At 40.1% G+C, this 24300-nt stretch overlaps 2 protein-coding genes across 4 annotated transcripts in view; one reads left to right on the top strand and one right to left on the bottom strand.

Moving 5' to 3' along the window:
* Window positions 1-11214: 11214 nt before the first annotated feature.
* nat8l2 (N-acetyltransferase 8-like 2) lies at window positions 11215-13267 on the bottom strand. The gene is made up of 2 exons (XM_034585361.1): window positions 13084-13267; window positions 11215-12114 (listed from the first exon to the last, which is right to left on the bottom strand). The coding sequence occupies exon 2, from the start codon at window positions 12100-12102 to the stop codon at window positions 11431-11433; it is 672 nt and encodes a 223-aa protein (XP_034441252.1). The 5' UTR covers window positions 12103-12114; window positions 13084-13267; the 3' UTR covers window positions 11215-11430.
* A 1719-nt stretch (window positions 13268-14986) lies between these two features.
* slc12a5a (solute carrier family 12 member 5a) overlaps window positions 14987-24300 on the top strand; it is a 136568-nt gene continuing 127254 nt past the window's right edge. For 2 of the 3 annotated variants that reach the window (XM_034585723.1, XM_034585722.1), the window contains exon 1: window positions 15279-15435. In XM_034585723.1, the coding sequence (XP_034441614.1) occupies window positions 15279-15435 (157 nt within the window). Of the gene's footprint in view, window positions 15436-24300 lie in introns of all 3 variants that reach the window. The other variant, XM_034585721.1, reaches the window with a different exon arrangement.

The following is a 24300-nucleotide window of genomic DNA, read 5'->3' as shown; positions in this document are numbered from 1 at the left end:
AAGTTAAGTCAGAGGGGTAATAGTTTGGGTATATTTTCCTAAATATAAAAATATTTAGTTAGTCATATTTTTCTTTTTAAATGTTTTCAGCTCTTATTCCTTTAAAACCAGTCAAATTAAACACAAAACCTCTCAGGTTGAACTGAATTTAGAGTTTAGGGGGAAAAAGGCCGAAATGGGTTAGAGAACAAAGGCTGTAATCAATAACAATCTTTATTCACTCCATGAAATCAGTCTATAAACAGGGATTTGCTTTATTGCTTTGACTGACACTAAATCACACAACACAATGTGTTTAAATGGAGCTCAATATACACGTGAACAATTGATGTCTTAAAACTAAACTCTTTAAGACCCTTTTTGTGACATATTTGTCATTAATGAAAGAATCTTGATTGAAATGATATGGAGTCAATTTTGTATTTTTGGGGTCCATTGGGATTTGGTAGCGCTGCCTTGTTAGCTTTGCATTGGTCCCTCTTTATTATTACACTTGTGCTGGTTGGAAGGTTCAAAACAATGTAAAAGTATTTTCGATACAAACGTTTAGTCCCTTAGTGGAAAAATATAGTTTTACTCATGTCTGTTGTGTTTAGTTCAATGAGTTAAAGTTACTATAAGCCATTGGCTGTGTTGACGTGACAAATACTGAGCAGTACAACTTGTTTGTTTGAACTGTTGGTACATTTAATACAGTGTTCAATGACCTGAGGCAGCAGGAGCGCAGAGGGGGGGGACAGTCGATTGCAAACCAACAATACACTGTGTGCACAATTATTAGGCAAGTGAGTATTTTGACCATATCATCATTTTTATGCATATTTTCCAACTCCAAGCTGTATAAACTTGAATGCCTATTGGATTTAAGCATATCAGGTGATGTGTATTTGTGTAATGAGGAAGGGTGTGGCCTAAGGAGATCAACACCCTATATCAAGGTGTGCATAATTATTAGGCAGCTTCTTTTCCTCAGGCAAAATGAGCCAAAAAAGAGATTTAACTGACTCTGAAAAGTCAAAAATTGTAAAAAGTCTTTCAGAGGGATGCAGCACTCTTGAAATTGCTAAGATATTGGGGCGTGATCACAGAACCATCAAACGTTTTGTTGCAAATAGTCAACAGGGTCACAAGAAACGTGTTGAGAAAAAAAGACGCAAATTAACTGCCAAAGATTTGAGAAGAATCAAACGTGAAGCTACCAGGAACCCATTATCCTCCAGTGCTGTCATATTCCAGAACTGCAACATACCTGGAGTGCCCAGAAGTACAAGGTGTTCAGTGCTCAGAGACATGGCCAAGGTAAGGAAGGCTGAAACCCAACCACCACTGAACAAGACACTTAAATTGAAACGTCAAGACTGGGCCAAGAAATATCTGAAGACAGATTTTTCAAAGGTTTTATGGACTGATAAGATGAGAGTGACTCTTGACGGACCAGATGGATGGGCCCGTGGCTGGATCAGTAACGGGCACAGAGCTCCACTTCGACTCAGACGCCAGCAAGGTGGAGGTGGGGTACTGGTATGGGCTGGTATTATTAAAGATGAGCTAGTTGAGCCTTTTCGGGTTGAAGATGGACTCAAAATCAATTCCCAAACCTACTGCCAGTTTTTAGAAGACACTTTCTTCAAGCAGTGGTACAGGAAAAAGTCTGCATCTTTCAAGAAGACCATGGTTTTTATGCAGGACAATGCTCCATCACATGCATTAAAGTACTCCACTGCGTGGCTAGCCAGTAAAGGCCTCAAAGATGAAAGAATAATGACATGGCCCCCTTCCTCACCTGACCTAAACCCTATTGAGAACTTGTGGGCCCTTCTTAAACGGGAGATTTACGGTGAAGGAAAACAGCACACCTCTCTGAACAGTGTCTGGGAGGCTGTGGTTGCTGCTGCACAAAAAGTTGATCGTCAACAGATCAAGAAACTGACAGAATCCATGAATGGAAGGCTTATTACTGTTATTGAAAAGAAGGGTGGCTATATTGGTCACTGATTTTTTTTTTTTAAATGTCAAAAATGTTTATTTGTAAATTTTGAGTTGTTTTGTTTATTATTCTCACTTTAACAGATGAAAATAAACAAGTGAGATGGGAAAATTTTCGTTTTTCATTTAGTTGCATCATAATTCTGCACACTAATAGTTGCCCAATAATTGTGCACACATAGATATTCTCCTAAGAAAGCCCAAAACCTCACTTTTACTTTCTTAAATATTCAGGTTTGAGGTTTATTAACATTTTGGATTGACCGAGAGCACTGTAGTTGTTCAATAATAAAATGAATCCTCAAAAATACTCACTTGCCTAATAATTGTGCACACAGTATAAAGTTTAACTCACTTCTAAATGAGGCCGGAAGCACGGATCCTAAAATGGTTGTGCTTTAGCTCTCGTTGACTTGTTTTTGTCAAAATGTTGATGTATGAACTACATGTGTACAGTGTGTGCGTGTTCAGGCTCACTGTGCATCCACGTCGGATGATAGTCGGGGGCCAGCGAGGCCACAGAGTGACTGACCTCTGCTCAGATGTTATTACACCAATGAGGCCGCCCATCTGATCGTTAACCCCTCACTGCGTAATCACACCAACATGTGTGTGGGTGTGTGTGTGTGTGTGTGTGTTTGTACTCTCCTCTGCGTCTCTCTCCATCTCTCTCGCTCTTTCCTAACTCTGTTTTTGCTACTGTACTTCATTTGACGGCATCGATTTCTCCCTGAACCACCTCCTCAAGGCCTCAGACTGCAGGACTCTGATCTGCTGTAAACTTGTTGTGATCTTTTCTGACCACGGACACAAAGTGGAAAAACACTCTGTCAGTAGGAGAGAGGCGTCTTGTGTCTCTGTGGGTTAACTTCCTATAATCAGAAGAAAACTTGGAGCACTTTAACTGCTGGTAAAAGTTCCTTATAAAAGCTGTGAGGTGTAGTTACTCTTAATAATGCATTAGTGACAGTTTATTGGGTGGTAAATATTATTTCACTGTAGCGGAAGTCATTTTCTCCAAAAGAGCACTGTAAAACTTTATTTGGCTCTGTTCAGCATTAAGTTCAGCCTCTATGAGGCCTGATTTAATTGCTGTCATTTGTGTTGAGTTACAGTGTGTAGTCGGCAGTTCAAAACAAAGTGTGCGACAGAGTGAAAAGTTCATTTTTTGTTGGCCGTCAAGGATTAGGAGAAATGAAAACCAGGAGCTCAGGAAGAAAGGGGATTACAGTGAAGTGTTTTATTTGACAAAACAATATTTCTTTCTACGGTCTTTTGAGTGTGTCGCATGGAGTCCATCAGTAAGTGATCTGACTTTATTGTTTCATGGCCCCTCGTCCATTTCGGATTAAGAGTTAAACAAAGGTATTAAACATCTAAAGGTCCAAAACGAACCAAGCACATCTCAACAACTACATTTTATAATGATACTGTATTTCTAATTACTGCTGTAGCTCACATACATCCTGTTTATTATTATAATATTCATGAAATCTAAAGAACTTCAATTATCTTTAATACATTTGCAAATAAATGTCAAAGATATGTGTTGCAGCTTTAACTTCTGTCTTAATCACTCAACAAGTTAATTTAATGATAAAAAAAAAGAAGAAAGGCTCTGAACAATCATCAATCAATTTTCATATAAAAATTCAATAAACTGTCACAAACCTCTGTTTTATTTAAAATGACTCACATCAACTGACTATTAATACAAGTTGGACCTTTATGAATTCTGTGAGTATCTCTCTTTTTTAATTCTCTTTCATCTTTCTATTTATTCTTTCATCATCGCCTGTTATTGCTTGTTGGACTGGTCCTCTGTAAATTGACATCCTCCAATGCCTTATCAAGCTTACGGCCCAGAGGGTCACAGGGTCAGAAAAACATTTAGTTCATGTCGCCCATTTACGGTAACACAACACAATCTGTAAACTTTTTTTTCTGTGGGTTTTCTGTGCGTGTCCAGCAGCCTGTTTATTTGTTTGACCCATGCTGTGTTCTGTATTAACGGCCCACAGAGGAAGTCAGGGTCCTGCGGTCTGCTGCCTCCTGGGGAGCACAGAGGAGAAGTCCGTCTGTTTGTCGTTACAGGGTCGATCTGTCAACATGACCTGATCAAATAACTATTACACATTTTGGCAGTTTGTGCTCATGCGTGTATCAGTGCGTGTGTGTTTGTGTGGGCATTTGCCCTCCCTTTTTTGTGCAACTGGACGATATTTGCCAGGGTGACTAGTAGCTTGTTGTGAAACCATGGTCTCTGTTCCATTTGTTGGACACGTGCACGCATGTGTGTGTGTGTGCATGCGTGTGTGTGTGTGAGATAAGGTGACAGTTTCATAACATTGATCAAAACAGCAGATTGATACCCACAAGGCTGCATATGCTGAAAAACTCGACACAGTTTTGCATCGTCGTCCTAATTTCATCTGAATGAAGCAGACTGGAAGCTGAGGTTGTTTTCGAGTGTTCTGAATCTCTGCCTCACTTTACCTCAGATGATGAAGCACCAATCCCCGTGTCAGGGCTGCTTACTGTTGCCATGACGATGAGACGATGAGCTCACCTCTTATTCTGGGAAAGTGCGAAAGTTGAATGCCCTGTAGATGTTTAGATTATTATCCATCAAGCCATAGTGTCAGGGAATGTGTTGCTTATACACACTCTAATATCTTAATTGTGTATGACTTATATTACGCCTGTGAGGTCTGGAGGCCTCTGTAGGAATGCTTTAGGTTAGATGTTTTGTGTTAGGAGTGGTCACCCTGTCTCTGGTGAACCTTGAGTCTGTTTCTCATGAGAAACATTTACATCTTGACGTGACTCATAGTGAAGCAGCCAATGTTCTGTTCCCTCCTATTAAGGGAACAGAACTGATTCTAAGTGATGGTGAACAGACTGGTGTTCATGGGAATAGACAGGTTGGAGAGGCAGGTGAGGAAATCCAACCAATGAGATGAACCTTTAGGCTCAGGCCTACTGACGTCCCTCTCAGGCAAACTGGCAAACAGATGACACTTCACAAGTTAAGGGACCGTTAGCATTAGAATTAGCAACTGAACAACCTGATGAAGTGTGGATTAATAAACCAGGATTACAGCTGATCCTTCCTTCCTTCCTTCTCTCCAAATCTTTTACAAATCAAACACTCCTTTTCATCTTTTTTATTATTGCAGTTTTAGCTCTCGTTTACCTTCTAAAAAAGCCCCTGGCAACATCTCACAGTCTTACCAGTTTCACCGAACTGAAGGAACATGTTTAGTTCCTAATTAGACTTGGGATTATGTAATAAAGTAACGCTAACCTGTATGCTGTATCCACTTTAATAAATGATTTGTATTTAGTCAAGTCATGGTGGCAGCAGGTTAAATGAGCACATTGATCTCCCCTGTGACGTGCGCGAGGTGTTTCAAGGCCAGATGAGATATATAATCTCTGCAGCTTTTTCTGGGTCTACCTCGGAGTCTCTAACCGGTTGGAAACCCGAGGCATCCAGATCAGATTCCTGAACCGCCTCAGCTGTCTCATATCAATGTTAAGGATCAACAACTTTACTCTGAGCTCCCTCTACATGTGTGGGCTGCTTATCCTTATCCTATCTTTAAGGACAAGCCCAGTACCCTTGTGGGGGGGGGGGGCTCATTCCACATTATATCCTCCACATATGCCTGCATGGCCAGGAGCAGATTCTTGTTTTCATGTCTGTCTGTTTGTTTGTATGTGTATAAAATAAACGTATTTTCACCAAACCTGGTGGGAGTGTTCCTTGGAAGGGTATCTCCAGATGATTCACTTTCACAGCTGATCAGTCAGGGCGAGGACACGCACCCAGTAAACTCTTAAACCAGTTTCATACATGACCTGTGGGTAAAGTCCGGAGAACTGGGTCTGGAGTTTACCTAGAGTTTGCCTTTAAAACATGCACAATGCACGCGGGAGGTTCCTGCACAGACCTCTTTCTTTATATATACGGAGGAGGACCTGCGGAGTTCAGTGCATGCCTGAAAGCAGCTTTACAGAGCAGGGCTGGTGTTAATCTGAGGTCTCTGCCTACTGAGAGCTGTATGCTTGTCTCATGAACACACACAGCAAAAACGTTCTCAACTGAGTTTCTGCAGAATCCTGCCTGCACAGGACACTAAAAACTTTATGAATGTTTTCACAAGCTAACAACACAGCGAGGATTTCTCTCAATACTGCCAATGCTCAATCTGAGTGTGACTGTAGAGTAAATGGGTTTGTGAAAGAGACAGAGAGCAATGATGAGGCGAAGTGAACTGCACACAGCTCTACAGTAAGGTAACTTCTTCAGTTAGGGCAGCAACTCTGACCCCAAACCTGCAGGTGCTGATTCTCATCCCAGCCTCCTCACATTCAAAACAACCACATCATCTGCAAAGAACAGGGAGGCGCCTTTGAGGTCAAGACAAGCTTTTTCCTTCATGATAGCTTCTGCCAGACAGTCACAATAAGCCTGTTTGAACATTGTTCAATCAATATGACCCTTAAATATGACTCAGTGCCTGTGAAAGATTTTTAACAGTGATGCCGTTAAATCTGATGAGTTAAGTAAATAATCCATTTAAAAATGAGTCGACTAAATTCATGATTGTAAGTTCTGAATGATACGTAAACAAATTAAAGTTAAAACAGACAACCTCCCAATTATATAACTTTATTGATGTATTTTATCGGACTTGTTACGGGGTTGTTCAGTACAAAGGATAATTTAACCCTGAGTGAAATGTTTCTACTCTTTCTCCTTTATTTGTAATGAAGATTAAAATGATAAACATTTTAGGACTTTTGTTGAAAACTAGCTTGATGTGTATTTCCTCTATACTACGATTGAACATTTAATTTTTGTATTTTTTAATCAAAATTTTTTTTAGTTAAATTTGTATTTCTTCAGTGTATTTGCTCACAGTATTTGCTGATAAAGTCCAGGGTCAAAGTAGCTCTTTGCTTTTAATGAAGCACTGAGCTGTAGATATACAGTATCCTCTTAATTTAACAGTTTTTTCTAATGAAGACATAATTAATTACATTATTATTTACTTTGTTTGATCCTGTAGATTTGTGTCACAAATTACCTTTTCATAATAGTTCATCACTTGGCTTATTTATGCTGTTATTATTGTTATTATTTTCCAATGTTTATGCTGCTCACTATCCTTTTTCTTTTTCCTTGTCCCAGTTTCCCCCTCAATATTTAAATATTCCTAACTTGATTCCCATTTTTATACTATAACATTTACCTTTAGAAAGTAACATACTCTGTACTTGATCAGTCACTGCGCATGTGTGTAAAAGTACAGCATGAAAACAGTTACAGTAAATCCCATGTTTGTCGACTCTCGGGGCCTTCAACAACACGAGCCCTGATGTGTTTGTCCCCTCAGCCTCTTCAACAGCTGACACAGATTCAGTATTGCCATCTTGTTTGGCTTTTTCGCAAGTGTTGAACTCAAAGCCTTTGACGGACAGATAGAGCACACACAAACACTGCCAAGTGTTATAACACAGGCAGGAGTAACTTTACCTCTGGTTTCTCAATCTCACTGTTTGCTTTGAAGCGCTGCCAAGTGTCATTCACCTGAAATGTGTGTAGAGATGAACTCAAAACAAGTGTCATGTGTTGGTTGTTGCGGGTACAAGGGATGTGAAGATCAGAGAGATGTAGATGAGACAGGCAGAGAATCAGCAAACGCATTATCGAGGTGAAGATTTGTGTCTTTGTGAGAAGAATGTAGACAAAAGGGTCAAACACTTGATTTTTGTATTCTTCACATATACAAATAAAGATAGTTGAGAATTTTAAATGCATATATTATATTTATAATGGCCTTTTTTGAAATGTTCCAGCATAAATTTTGTAATTGACAATAGATTTTGCATTATCTTCTTAGTTTACACCAGGTCAGCCAACAAACCTCTCCATTTATGTTAAACCCAGTCTTTTCTCATGAATGTTTTAAATATTTTGTTTCTGTGCTCTGTTACATGCGACATCTATAGTACTTCTGTTCATCTTGGGAATGGGATCCTCCACATGCGACTCTCTCTGAGGTTTCTGTGTTTTTTCCCCCCGTTAAAAAGGGATTCAGGGTTTTTCCTCACCTGAAAGTCAAGGGTTAAGGACTGAGGATGTCACACCAGGTACAGACTGTTAAACCCTATGAGGCAATTGTGACTGGGGGAATATGAGCTATACAAATACAACTTAATTTCATCTTGGCGTCCTCTGATCAAGGTCAAAAAGATCTGGACCTTTTTGTATATACTGTAAGAAAAGTGATAAAATTATAATACTTTGATGCTGCAAAAACCTGCACAAGCTCACAATTTATTGATCATTGAGCATCATTGCTTGTGTGTAGGTGGATACAGTGAATCCTTTGTTTGTTACCTCATAATCTTTATTTAACATGATGGCTCTTTGATTACGTCAAATACAGCCACCAAACATTTGCATCTGCTTTGCCAAAGACCAAAAGGTGATCATTCTCATCGGTTCATCATTGTGTGACCCCTCTCACATTCTTATTTGATACATTGATGTTTAAAAAATCTGTTCTATAAGTTATATAATATTCATAATTGAATAAGCAACAATTAATGTTACAAAACACCTTTAACCATCTCAGATACATCGCAGATATATGTATGATCAGAAATGTTTCTACATCCTGATGGTGCGCAGATGTACGTGACATCATCTCCTCTACGTGAGCCCCGCCCACTTCAGTCCTGTGAAAAGAGAAATTCCTCATGTGAAAACAACAAAACTGTCAAACTTAAGCAGCAATTCGAGTGTTTGTGGGATCACATAACTAACAGTAAAAGGATGATTGAGAAAAATAAGTTTACGGGGCCTTTAGAGTGAAAACAACAACGTTAAATTCTCATTGGGAACTACAGATAAAACATTTATTACAAGCCTGACTGGATCCATTCAGAGGTTTTTCCACATGGTTGTAAATAAGGTAATATACTGGGGCATAGTTATGTTGTTTCAATGGAGCCAGCGGCCCTCTGTCCTGCTGTGTGAGCAGTTGACTGGTCCTATGCTGTGTGTGTGTGCGTGTGCTTCCCAGTTATGGCCCATGGGATACAAAAAGTATCCAGATAATTTAGTTGTAGGTGAAATCTGCAATGCAAATACATGGTTTAAGTATAAACTGAAATCTGACATATAGAATTAGCATGAGACACTTTAATTTTAAAATCGTAAATCACTCAATTGGCCAAACCCTTTAATGCAGTATATGTAATTGTTTCCAGTATATGTTTTTATATGTGTGTTTATTTCTATGTCAATTGAAGACTCTTCTGAAGCTTTGCTATGGTTAAAAGTCACAATATTACGATGTAAAACTACTTAAATGCAGGTTAAGAGCCTCCAGCTATTTTTCTGTTGTTTTATGTCAAATGGGTCCAGATGCATCTGTCACCAGTGATAACACAATGGAAACTGCACATAAAGCGAGAGGGTTTCCAAATGTGAATTGGTCTGACGATGCCAGGCTAATGATGGCCACCAGCAACAAGCAAAATGTTGTGCTCTTGTTTTTATGCTGGGTGAACAACACTGCAGAAAACACTATTGTCTTCGACCAATCAGAAGCGTTCAGTTCTACAATCTCCGACCCAGGTGGAACTTCTCATAGAGGAACTGAGTTCTTCAAAAGGTTTCTGTTCCCTAAGGAAAAGTTCCTGTGGTGGAAATGCAGTACAGAGGCAAATTCCTTTCTCCACATGAGCCCCATTCAGGCGCCCACTCACCTGAACTGTACAGCATGTTCTGTATGAAACACACGGAGCTCGAGCAGCAACATGAGAACTCACAACACAGTCTCAGGTTCTCTGTCAATGTAAATTCATGTAAATACTCATTTCAATGCTTGCTTTTTCAAATCAGAAAAGGGAAATTACAGAGAAAAATGTGGTTGCTCAGAATAAACTGTCTGATCAAGTGTTTACAGCCATAGTGTGGATTTGGCACCCCTTAGTGGTCAGAACCAAAATGGCATTGTGGCTAAATGAGTGAGCTGAAACTGTTAGACTTTGAAGAATGGAACTAAGTATGTTTACTCAAAAAAAGTACTACACACTTTTTACTTTAGCGGCGTATTTTCACTGTGTAGATACTTATTTCTGTGACTATTACTTGTAAGAATCTGAATACTTCCTCCACCATTGGACTCTGTCATGTAAACTCAGGTTATTTATCACATCTTTAGACTTAATTTAACTAATTCTCTGTCAGGAAACAAAAAGATTTTTCTTTATTGTCAAAAAACAAGGAACACATACCCAATGCAAGTATTGTAAATGTACTGTAGGATTCCTTATAGCATTGTAGGGGGGTGGCAGCATGTGTTGTTGCAGCAGTGTGATCAGCAGTGTGCAGTACCAGTAATGTCAAACCTGAAATGAAAGTGTGTGCCTATAAATAAAGAACAACTGCACTATTCCCATTAGAGTTACTGATTGCAGTTTCCTGCAGGGCCGCTTCTTTTTCTAATAAGTGTAATATACTAACACCTGAGTACAGTTCTCTATTTGACGTACTTTGCTTTTCATTCTTACGACAGTTATATTCAACTTCAAATTACAGATATTTGACCATGTGTGATCTATATGTGATAATCTGAAAATCTGTGAATGCAAAACTGTAACTACAGGTATTGTACTGAAACTATTGATTTACACCAGAGACGTGTCTCAGTGCTATTTAGATAAATAGCGCCCTCTACTGTCAACACAATCAACAGCCCTGTCTGTACACTTGCCTTCAAGAGTCTGTATTTACCTTTCTGCTCAAATTTATAGTTTGAATTTAAGTAAATACGTAAGCAAAAGTAGAACCTCCTTTGTTATCAATCACAAATTTAAGAATAAAAAACTATGATATTTCAGTACACTCACTCCATATTGTGTATAAGGAGGTGGGATTGGGAGATTTTAGATATTAAATGGAGACAGAAAATAGACATGTTAATCAGCTGTGAAGACCCTGACTCACACAGGTAAGATCTTGTTTCTCTGGATTAAACTTCTTTTCAGTAGTATGAGTGATATGAAAAGGAATAAGTTACACCTTCATTGTATTGGTTCTTAAAACCCTGGTGTGGCTGCACAGGGGCTTTAAAATGCTGCAATCAGGGCATGTCAGTGTAGGATGGAGGGGTTCATAAACACAATCTGGTAAATCCTTTGGGAGTGGGTTTATTCTGGCTTTCTTTGGAGGGGGGGGGGAGTTCACAGCTTCATTTAAGATATAAAATCACAGTATTCGATTAAAAAAACACAAAGCACATAATCAACAATTGGTTCATCTAGATTCAGTAAACCTAAACAAGTGTCATGTTCGAAACCAATTAACAGGTGTTCATCCAGTGGTACAAAAATTCTCAAAAGACTTTGTCACTCATAGCTCTACAGTTGCTTTTCCATTTTTAAAACTGAGACATTAGCCAGCATTACAACCCATGAGGGAGCCTCAGGTTTGATGTGCGACGGGACATGGCAGAACCCCAGTTTCTTGTACAGGGCCACAGCGGGTGTCTGGGTGGAGCTGGTCTCCAGAGCCACTTTGGAGAAGCCTTGTTCCTTACAGAAGTCAACCACAGTCTGAGCCATCCTGGAGCCCAGGCCAACCCGTCTGCACACTGGTGAGATGATCATTCTTTGCAGTTCCCCGTACTTTTCTTTCTCACTTTGTTTAGCTAGCACAGCCACTGTACCCATAATCTGCACCCTGCCATCAATCTCAGCCTCAGCCACCCAGAAACAGTCATCCGGTCTGCTCAGGAAGTTCCCAGGGATGTCCTGCATGTCTGTCTTGAGCCTCATACTGACATAGCCGGCATATATCTCATTACAGCAATAGTAGACGAGGCCCATCCAGAGTCCTGGTAACAACACAGCCCCGAACACAGAACCGAGGTGGTAGCCAGCACCGCACAGAGCCAGGGTGATGGCGAGGAAGTGAGGCCTGGTCATGCTGTTTTGAAAACACGGGTGGATGTGCTCCCACATACAGGTGCTGTACAGAGCGAGCACTGTGTCCCTGTCTGAGGGACGGTACCGGCGGATCACCAGCTGCATGGCCAGAAGGGACTAGACAGGGGGAAAAATTATAATAATCATGTGAGATTGTTGTTGCACTTTAGGTAAATCCTTAAGTATAATCTCTCCAAGGCTACAACTTTGTATTTCATTATCAGTTTATCCTGCTGATTATTTTCTCAATCAATCATTTGTCTATGAAAAAATGAAACTGTTTAATTCGTGGTTTCTGAGAACTTTAGTTAATGTCTTCAAATTCCTTTTTAATTATTTCAGTCATAAACACAAAGATATTCTTTTTATATCTTCTCATGGCAGATTATAAAAAATAGTTTAGACCTTAGACCGAAATTAAATTTAAGTTTTTTTTCAATCTTAAGCCTTTTTGTCAATTATTAAGCTAGGAAACTGACATCAAGGCTCTAAGACTAGTGCTGGGCAATAGAACAGAATCAATAGTTGCCACAATGTGATTTTCTAACAATGGCAACATTACAAAATAATACACATAGTTCATCTATCTCAGATTTGTAGAAGTTTTTGTGTTTGTCATTCTCTGGAAAGGTTTAAAACCAGATCCTTCACTCAGGAGCAAAAAACACTCTTTAAACTTAAACAAAGACAGAAAAATGTGACTTTATTAATATTATTTTTAATTATAACAGGGCAAACAATGATTAAAAGCAATTACACCAGAGTTAATTTTCATCTGTTGTACCTGAGCAGGAGTAAAACAGGACAATACAAATAATAATAATAATAGCTCTACTACTAATAATACTATTGCTACTACTTCTACTACTAACAATAATAATAATGATAATAACAAAATAATAACAATAGCACTACTACTAATATGAATATTAGTCCTCGTCCAGGGCTGAGATGAACAGGTTACGTGAGACACAAATCATTAGTGTGCAGTTGTACGAATTCAACTCACAGCAAATCACCAATCAAAACACAGCATCAATTGTTTTGTGTGTTATCTCATTATAAAGAAAACCGGCTCATTCTTACGTCAGTCAGGGAACTTGGAGAAACTGGGTCTTGTCCACGAACGGTCCAACTGAGCTCTGAAGAAAAACTACAAACCTGCCCAAAGGTTAAACTTCACCCAGAAAGACTCAATCTCGACCTGAACCTTTAAGACTTAAATTGTTTGTTTGCATGGTCAAAGTTCGCTGAGAAATCAGTTACGAGATCATAAATAACTCGCCTGAATAACTGACTATGTTTAAACCATAGGTTCAAACCGGTTCAGACGCATTTTCAAACCTCTGCTCTGCACAATGAACAATCTTCTTCTTCTGTTTCTTTAGAGAATCCTAACGGAGCTGTATCACCACCTACTGGGCTGTTGGAGTCATTACATTCTTCTTACCCATCCAGCTTCTTCCAGGCATGTGAAGGTTTTTAAAGATCCATGTGTTTTACCCCATTTGTTCCATCAAAGTCCGCAGTAAGTTTCTGTCACTAACATTATTTGGTAAAAACACATTCTGTTTGATTGCAGATGCAACAGTTTCTATGTGGATCCCTTTCAATGAGATGCAGTGATAAAAAGTGATAAAATAACCGTTTTAAAGAAACTTACTGAATTACCTTTCTCTTTGATAAGTTTAGTTAATACATGTTGTATCCCTGTGTATTATTTTTTAATATTTATTATATTTAATTTAAACTATTTCTTTTAATTATTATCATCATTCAGTTTTTTCTTCACGCCACGACTCATTTCTTGAAATGCCTAAAGTTTATATCGTCGTCCATGTGTTTGTAAGCTATCAAATGCTGAATAAACTATTACAAGAATGAAATGCAGTGATGAATTTAGTTTGATGTGGTCTAATCTAATCCTGCTAATCAAACTCTCTACTCTCCTGTCCTTTCCATTCAAACTTGTTGTGTCTGGTTTAGTTTTTTTGCCCCTTATGTTTTGCCAAATGGTTTCTTTTAATACCTACATGAGTTAGTATACAGTTTGACAAGTATTCCAGTCACTAATTCCTTAATTCCTCAGGTAGTCTATATCTAGTCAGCGCTGATATTGTACCTCGGCAATGCAAACTTCTTACTAACGTATGATTAATAAAACTATGTGGACCAAAATGATATGGAGTAGACCAGGTGCTTTTGGGTCCCTGGGTAGTTACACACTTTAGTAATTCAACCTTGATTATAATTTATTAAATCCTACGTTGGTTGGTAATCCATTTTTTAATCCCAGGGGAAATTCTTGTGGAAGCTTGCTCCAAAATTAAAATAGTCTAAAAGTCTAAAATAAAAGTGAAGATTAAAATAAAGTAATGAAGTTGTAATGAAATCAAATTGAGTGTATTGAGAGAAACTATTACTACAGTGGCAGTAAGTAGAAATGAAATTATAAATGAGTAAGCAATATGGGATAGTGCAAATAAATAAACTAATGAAATTAGTTATATAAATGAATAAAACCATGAAGTTGATGAAATATATAAACTAATAAAGTTAAATAAATAAACTAATAAAGTTAAATAAATGAATAAACTAACAGAGTTAAATAAATGAATAAACTAATAATGTTAGGTGGATAAATAAATAAACTAATAAAGTTAAATAAATGAATAAACTAATAATGTTAGGTGGATAAATAAATAAACTAATAAAGTTGTACCTGATTGAAGGACTGACAGCGGCTTTAGCTTATCCCGTGGTTGCCTAGCAACGCCAACTCAGACACGTACAGGGCTGCTTAGCTTTGAACGCTTCATGTAAAATGTTTTCACTGAATAAAACTAGATTAATAATCAAAACTAGGTCAATAATAATAAAACACGGAGTTTAACGTGTCGTGAAGAATCGTAACAAACTGTTTTTCACGTTGTTTTTCACGTTGTTTTTGAAACGGCGCAGCGGCCGGAGCTCCTCGGCTTTAGGACCCGGGTGCAGCGGCGGCCGGCGGGCAGCAGACACCGGTTGATGAGCGGCTCGACTCCGCATCACACATCCGAGCACACGGCAAAGAAGCGCCGCTTCTCCGAGGACCAGGACCCCGGAGCCGGAGGTGAACTGACCCAGGAGGAGGAGGAGGAGGAGCGGGGATCCGCCACAACCAGAGAACCCAGAGACCCCCCCTTGTTTTTGTTTTTTTCTTCTTTTCTCCCCCCGCTGTCCATCCACGTCAGCCCGCACCGTGAGAAGAGGACCCGCCGCTTGTCTCACCGGCGACAACCATGAGCCAGAGGTTCACCGTCTCCAAGAGCGGCGGCGAGCGGCGCCCCTCCGACATCCAGGGGGAGGTGAACCAGCTGTTCGAGGGGGACGACCCCCCGGCCAGCGGCGGCGCTGAGGCGGAGGACGCCGGTGCCGAGGTGGTGGTGGTGCTGAAAGGTAGGAGACAGACACTTCATTCATCCTGTGTGTTAGCTACCGGCTACATGCTAGCAGACCTGGCGCCCGGCTGCTGCTGCTCAGCGGCTGTGGACAGATGTGTGTGACTTGAATGTGTAATAACCTCTCAGGGCTCCGTCAGCAGAGCCGGTGGGGGCAACGCGTTCAAACACCGTCTTCCGGACATCTTCTCATTAGAGAAGTACACCAGTTCGTGTGGCGACAGGTGTATTGTGCGCAAAATGTTGGAAGTTGCGTGTTTGTTCTGTTTTTTGCTTTGTTTTCATAGGATCTGTTATTGTTCCTATTGCTTCCAATCAAACGTATTTTGTATCATCAGTCATCTGCAGTGGCTGTGAAGGGCATCATTTTTATTTCCCCCTTAACCCCTCATCTGATCAGACAGTAACCCTACATGTGCTCCTCATCTCCCCATCTTTAAAAACCCTGACATCTTTATGACCTGATTCGTACGATTTATAATTTATTATATTCAAGCAGTTCATTCGTAATCCTCAGTCCAATGCTTTCACATTCCACTTGAAAGCTCGGCATGAGAACAGAGAAACCACTTGCTTCCCCAGTGTTAAAAAAAATGAAAAAAGGGAGATGTCAACGTCAAGTGTGCCACAGTGTTGTGGACAAATGATTTTTACACAGTGGCAGCGATCAAAGTGTGTTATCAGGCTCTGTTGTGAATGTAGTTTGTAAAAGATCATAAAGAGGGAATCTGATCAAGGAGGAAGTCAAAAGTTATTTCCAATCCCTTCCAGGAGTCCCAGTCCTGTTGCTAAGGATCCAGTGCCAGTGGTGGTTCAATCTTGAGATAATAGGAACCCTGGAGAAATTCAAATCACTAGCATGTGAACGTTTTTCTAAAACAAAACAATCAAGATACGAGTGGAGACTCAAAAATCGAGGCCTGAAGAGAACTGTGTATTCGTAGAATCTCTGTAACCCCCAGTGACGGCTTTAGAGACGCTGCAATCATTCAGGGCCGGTGAATTGCAAATAAAGATTTCTCTGCAAATGAATCAATACATTTCATCCTGTGCTCAGGCTGTTATGTTAACGACATTTTAGCTTTACTGGCCTTTCTCCCTAGATTCCCATAAACGCCTTTATTGCGGCTCTAGATTCGCTGCTTCTCTGTGCTTTTCTTACACTTTATGGTGTATATACTTACCCGTCTCACAGGACGTAGGACTATCACTGGATATAGGAATAATACGTGCCATTCCCTTGTCTTAACATCATTCCTGCCGCAGCTTAGTTATGCTGACAGATTTCTATTATTAAGCCAGCTAGCCACTTAGGGAGGGAATGAAAGCTTTTTAATTATCAGCCCAGCACTCCCCTTCATTGCTACATGTAGCTACAGAAAGCCTTGGCGTTTCAAACCATGCAACCATCTCCTCCTGTGCAGATTAATCAACATATTAATGCCTCCTCAGCGTTTCTATAGTCGAATGCCCCTGGCATGTATCAATCATTCCTCTGGACATGAGAGATGGCTGGTGGTGGTGGTACGAACAAATCGAACCATCTCCTTGTGTTCCCCTTAAGAGATGGGGAGGGCTTTATTGAAGGACTTCCTCTCCTATATGCAATGCTCTTGCTGAGCTGCAGGCTTGTGGAGACTGGCGTCTCTGCATCCACTTTCCTGGTTGCCATGGTGATGCAGTACATTTTTACGAGAGTTGTCTAGCGAATGGTCTGGCAGTGAGGGGAAGACACTTAAGATCGAGCAAGTGACATTATGGAATCAATCCTTCGCACGGATGGTGTGATATTTTCTCTTTCCGTGATATTTGTTCTTTGTGTCTTGAAAATGTTGCATTAGGGCCAAAATATTTTTTGAAATATATGTTTTGAGTTTAATATTCAATTTCTGATTCAAACCTTATAAATCTTATGAGCATTTTTATTTCTGCTGTAAATTAGATAGAGTTAGATTTCAGGGGACTACCGGTTATTTTCATTGTGGATTTATCTGTTGACATAGATGCTGAATTGGTTCGGTTTAAACAAAGGCTTTGTGTAAATATAATTTATACCTAAAAGTGTATGTAGAGGTTGTGTCTGCGCACAAGTCTGAATCTGTCAATGCAATGACTCCACCGTCGACGTTTTCCTGCTGTGCAATTATTCCTGTGTCTAAAGCACCATGCAGAACGGTTCCTACTTTAGCTGGTGAACAGGAGCAATATCTAAATTCTTCCCTCTTGGCCTGCACCCGTGATCCTGTTTCTATTGATCCTCAGGGAGGTGTGAGCTCCATCGGCTGAGCCATCCAGAGTGCGTGATAACCGGCTGCAGAAGATCCTCTCCTGGCTGCCAAGGGGTCTCTCTGCCCTTGACATTGCAGCGGTGTGAAGAGATATATCTTCGTTAGATCCGTTTGCCCTCGGTGGAATGGGTTCCAGAGGGGTTCAGGATTTGGCTGGGTGTTATGGCCAGTTGGCAAAGTAAGGGAGGTTTTAAAGGGAGGTTTGCAAGTCATTCAGAAAAAAAACATAGTAATTCCACAAAATGGTGTGGCCTTGGGCAAAGTGCAGTGCCCTGCTTCTGAGAGAATTTGCGTTTAAGCTCAAACCTGACAGAAATATTATAATATAAATACTTTTTGTAAACATTATTATTATTTAAACTCACGTTGGACAGCAACCTGTGAATGCAACATTGCCATATCTTTTATTTTATGTGTTTATTGGACAAGGGAAATTGATCAAACGAGACCTGTAAATGTTATATATCAATTTATGATGTTATTATGGTGAACATAAATGGAATGGTGCTATTCACACAACCAACAGACAATATTGGTGATTTGGAGTTGAATATTTTTCCACCTGATCAATAAAATACTAAATTATTTAAGCCCCTTTTAGCTCTGTTTGGTCTCCACTACCTCCTAAAGGAAATATCTGTCTGCAGCTAAATGCTCCTCTGAGTTTTATCTCTCTTTGTGATGCTTGGTATTGGTTTAGGTAGGTTTATCCAAGCTTTTCCTTATATCCAATATCTTTGGTTACGAGAAAGAGAAACACAGCAAATAAAGTTCAGCAATTTTGCTCATTATTTATTGTTATTTTTACATTGCATTTGCAAAAAAGATTCAACAACAACATGTTTTCAGCATTATATATCGACCATCAACAGCCCTGCTCTCTAAACATCACCATTAGCCATTAAAAAATCCCATATCGGTCTCTAGTCTCATTTATAATACAATCTATTATTAATGCCCTCCTTGTCCTTGACTCTTGCGGTTTCCTGCCAGGCTGTGATTGCCCAAACAAGTTGTAAATCTCTGTGTCTCTTCACTTGTGGTTTATTTGTATTCATGTCTTAACAGAAAGTAGCTGAAGAGCTTCGAACAAAAACCACGTATGGACAATAACAACTGTGAGCCAGTCTGTCGTCTGCAATGTTTTGGTCCATGAACGGAGAGGACGACCTGGCTGAGGTTTAGTCTGTGTCAGGATGTCCTCTCTCGTTTTGCAGTCTAAGTGAGAGAATCACGCAGCACATTGACAACAACCGTAATGATAAAAGAACAACACAACCGCAGGAAAGCTGCAAAAAACAGATTAAATTTGTATGTGTGCGTCAATGGAATTGTTGCATAAAACGAGTGTGCAATTTTCCTTTCTACGCACTTCCTTTCACTCTGATACAAATGGTGTTTTACTCTGTTCAGCTTGGTGAAGTGCCCTCTCGTTTATCACCGCCCTCCTCCACCAAACCCAGAGCAGAGCGGCACAGACCTGTTCTGAATTATTTAAGAGCAAGACCTACAATATTCTGGATTGTTTCCTATTATCAACAAACCCAAACAATGTTGTAGGTGTAAATCTTTATAATGGGTCATAAATATAAACATTCATTTTTCTTTTTAATCACTTACTAATTTCCTGGCTGCTTATGGTTTTTAGTGGCAATTATTCAAACAGCAATAAATAGTGAATTCGTTGGGCACTATTTTCAGCAGCAGGACAAAGTATGTGGGTCCAAAGCAAAGTAAACTACAGTGACCATGTTGGTTCTGTAGTAATGAAGAAACCTCCCAGTACAACTGTCGGTCCTGTTAATGGTTTTAAACATGTTTTTACCAACTGTATCAGGTTGTGCCTGCACAGCTAATAGCGGCAGTGTATGTGTTGTTAGTGTTATTCACTCATCTGACTTCAACTGACGCTTGAATCCAGCAGTGATTGTGTTTCCATGATAATGAGCTGTGCACTGAACAGATGGCGGATTGTTTCTGTGTTTATTCAGGCATTTCCGTCGCTGTGCAGTAATAAAAACCATGTAAATAATAGACAACCTCCTGGTGATGTCCAGTGGTGAAAAGACATTGAATCACAAAGGCTTATTGTGGATGACTCATGTTTTAGGATTAATATAGTGGTGTAGCTTGGAAGAGGGTGGACGCCGGTATGGAAAAGCATTGTGTTGTGTGTAGTCACAACCGGTCTTTTGTGTATTTAACAACACATTGTATTTATCAGGTTTCCACATGAAATAGATTAGGATTGAGATGTGTAGGTCTTTTTGGGACAAAAGCTACATTCTCTTTTCATTGACATTTAAAGGCAACTATAATAATAATTTTATTTAACTTGGAGCTCTTCTTTTCTCAGGCAAATACGACTTATAGGCAGTGTGACATTCACAGTCTAATATGAGCCATCTTTCTTACACTGTTGATTGTGATTGTTACTACAAGGTTTACGTGTATGATATTTATTTGCCCCGTTATTTAAAACACCTTCAGGATGCAATAGAATAAGCTCAATACTTTATATACTAACAGGCTGCTATAAACAAAAAGCTAATCACTCGTATGCTCATGGGTTTAATAGCAGTTTATTGAGATGAAATTTCCTTTACCTTAAGCAAACAGGAATAAAAAAAGGTGCTCCTTTTGCTTAGGGTTGCTCTTGTCTTGTCTTGAATCTCTCTATGATCACGGTATCAAAGCCGGGCGGGGGATTTGAACATTGTAGCCTGTCACATCCAGGCCTGAGTTTGTAACCTTTAACGCTCCACTGGCTCTACCTTCCCTGCACATCAGGAACAACAAAATGGCAACGCAGAGCTGTGAGGACCTAATGAATACATGTTGTTTGTTTTGAGCTGATGCGCTGGTGTGTGTGTGTGTGTTTGTGTGTGTGTGTGCTGTATCAGTGGGGGAATGGGGAATATGGAAGCTATTGGTTTGTTTTCATAGCACCTGATCCCTCTTCTTTTTTATCCCAGTTGTATTAATGTTGTTGACTAACATCTGTGTCCCAGTCCCACACGGTTTATTGATTTATTTAATCGTGTTTGCGTATTGGAAATGTAAACTCACTGTGCATTCTAAATTAGCTTAATGTTGATGGATACTATAATGTAATTCTTGATTAAAATTAAGGGGCTGCTCAGCTCGATTAAATATAAATACACAGCTCTAAGACATCTTGAAAAATTAATAAAATAGATATATAAATATAAAAGTAAAATAATTAAATCACTATATCATTAAAAACATTTTAATTTATTGATATTTAGCTTACACAAATGGCAGAGGTTTTCCACAGCATTTTATCAACGTCCATTATTCGAAAACTATCATTCACAGTAGATTACTTTGCTTTCTTTTCCAGTAACTGCCGGAACAATATCTAAAGACTATAATGTTTTACTTTACTGTGGACCTGGGAGAGACATCTTTAACCTTCCACTTACCTTTCTTCGTCTTCTTGCCAGTCTGTACCACAGTAATTTCATTAAATGGCTGAAATTTTCTCTCTCAGAAGAGCCATTGATTTATAATCTAGCTGGCCATTAAATGCCATAGCCTCTCCGCCATCACTCACCCTCTTATTCCTTTTTTCTGTCAAAGGGGCGAACCATCAATACTGTGCAGATCGATACAACTCATACGCCATTATCTATGTATGTCCAGTCCATATCTAATTTTCCAAAGGGCTGTTTAAATGGAGTCAAATGGTCAGAGGCTTCTTCAGGGGGTGGGTAAGTGTGGCAGAGAGGTGTGGTGACATTGAGCAGACAGCAGAGGGCAGCCAATTTAATGTTTTAACGATAGACACACAGCACTGATGCTGTAACAGTGGCTGCTGGGGGTATCGCTGTGAAAACCTAAACCTCTTCACTAAACATTAAATATACCGATATGTAAATGTACATGATATAATTTTAACTGTTGCCTTTTGAAATCGAAAAGTGTTAAAGTCAATATGAATTGAAGGGGCGAACGTGAGAAATAATCGCTCTGCAGTGACCCAGATGCGTGCATTACTCTGCGGAGACAAGAGGGGGCAGTTGTGTCCTGTCTCTTAATCAAGAGTACCATCGTCTGCGTATATTCCTTTGAGTCAAAGTCATGTGGTAGAAAAACCTGATATGAGAAGAGGGATCAGGAACCCAGTGAATTACACAACAGTCTGCGTGATGTGTGTGAGCGAAGGTGTGTGAGTGATGAGAAGAGTGTGTGTGTGCGTGTGTGTTAGTGTGTGTGTGTGTTGTGTGTGTGAAGATGAGAGAGGATGGGAGAGAGAGGGAGAAGAGGAAAAGGTAGAAGCACAAGTGGGGGGGAGTAAATCTGCCTTAGCCTAGAAATCCTCGTGCCGTTATGTAACCCTGTCTGCAAACAGAGGGAGGTGTGTGTGTGTGTGTCTGTGTGTGTGTGTGTGGTGGTGGGGGGGAATGGGACCAATTGATAGAAAGTGACAAAATCCTCCTCACATGCAGGCAAGCTGCAGGGCAGACCTCAGTGACACTAACATGGGACGAGCGGGGTAGAGAGGAGGAGAGAAAACATCAGCGAGTAGAGGTAGAACATTTTCCTCTGCCACGCAACTCCGACTATGACACATCCATCACTGGTCCACACGATCAAGCAACTCGGACAACCGAGGCTCATTCTGCGGCGCAGCTGCTGGTCCGCAACCTTTTACACTCGAGATTTCAATCATGTCTGTGTTCTCACATAGTCACCAACGTTAGTATCCCACACGATATCCAGCACGGTTGTCAGGCTCTTCGACAGCATCCTGTAAGAAGTGGCTCCAGATGTCGTTTTATAAAGGTCTTGTGTGTATATTTTTCACATTTATTTATTTTCCCTGCACGTCAAGACAGATGGGGATGTTTCCTGGTTTTGTTTGTTTATACAGTAGTTCACATATTTGATATTTATCATAATGTTTACTAGAGATGAAAAATAAATGCATTTCTCATGCAGTGACAGAAAGTTGAACTTCGTCCATGTCCTCAGTCTGCGTCGTTCCAAGGGCAACAAAAAAACAGCAATATTTGCTCTTTTTTTATTACCAATTACATTGCCCAAATAATCAGCAGATTAAACAATTCAAATCCAAGTGACTTTATTGTGCGTCGGATGTGTCACTGTTGGTTTCCTGGTGTTGCAGTTGGTTTCATCAGTCTGAATTGATTTATTAGTCCTGTGGGATCCGCCCTCTCTTGTCTCAACACTGTCAGGATCAGCCAAGTTTCACCGGAGTCTTCATTCACAATTAAGAGCTGAACCTGGGCGTCACTGAACACTGTTGTGCAGCAAAGTCTGTCATTATGTTCCCCAACAAAAAATATGCTTATGAAAATCGAGCAGTGACTTGGGACATGATTGTTTTTAATAGGTCAGCATGATTTATTGCCAGAATATATCACTGTCATCAGATTTTGTGTGTGTGTGTTGTTTTGGTCTGATTTGGAGAGCACTACATGCTCCAGCTACCGAGGCGATGGAGGCAGGGAGCAGCAGGCCAGAGAGGCAGGTCATGGATCCCCACGGGGCCGAGCTGGTATTCAGGAATTCTACCAGGGTTTCCTGTCCCCGAGGACCGGCGCTATGTTCTTTCTTCCTCTCCGTCTCTGTCTCTGTGGCAGGGAGATAATTTCCGGCCGGGACTGCATGTGAGGAGACATAGTTTTTTTATTTTTATTAAGTAAACTGTAAAGGTAGATGCGGTATGTGATGGAGGATTTGTGCCACCAGCTAAACGACTTTTAATTATGTGCTCTGAATTTGAATTTTGTGTTGTGAATATGAATAATGTTTTTTTGGCTGGCTGGCTACAGGGCGAGGTGCCATAGTGCTGCAGGAGGGAGAGCATGGCCTCACTGGAGTTGTTCCACAGCCCACTTCTTTCCACAGTCCAAGGGTTCTGTCAGCTCGTTGCGCTTGGTTGGGGGTACACTCTCTCCATCTCTCTCCATCACTATTACCATGCATGCCACTGCCACTGCCACTGCGCAATGTCAAGAGGGTGACTGTGGAGCAGGCCTGGGTCAGATAGGATTTCCAAATACTTCTCATTGTCTCTGATCGCGAGCAGAAGGATTGTGTTAGCCACAAATCTATTAAAAGGCGAATTTGACCATTAATGTTTACAGAATCAGTTGTTTGCTCTTCCAACAGCTCACCACGCACTCACACTTTGAGTTCTCCAAACAGACAAAAGCATTACAGGTTGTTGTAAATAGTATTTGGAACACTTCTTACCATTAGGAGTGTGTCAGTACAGACACCTGCTCTGTTCAGTATCATCCAGCAGTAGAGATGCAGCCAAAGCAGTTTTAGACCTAATCTAAGACCAGCAGATGTTATATTTATCATTACCTCAACTATGAAGGTTTTATTTTTGTCTGCGTTTGTTTGTCTGTCTGTTATTTAGCAAAACACTTTTGTATGGATAACCATGAAACTTTGTGGAAGGATGCGTAATGGGTCAGGCCCATTCAATTTTGGTGGGATCCAGATCAGGGGGCGGACATTTTTTTCTGATATCTGATATATCAGTTTTTGCAATTTGGTGCAGTTTGATTGAATTT

This window comes from Hippoglossus hippoglossus, chromosome 5, assembly GCF_009819705.1.
Source record: "Hippoglossus hippoglossus isolate fHipHip1 chromosome 5, fHipHip1.pri, whole genome shotgun sequence".
NCBI classification, from domain to species: Eukaryota; Metazoa; Chordata; class Actinopteri; order Pleuronectiformes; family Pleuronectidae; genus Hippoglossus; species Hippoglossus hippoglossus.
Note: the sequence above shows the minus strand (reverse complement) of the source record. Positions and strands in the feature narration are given on the sequence as shown.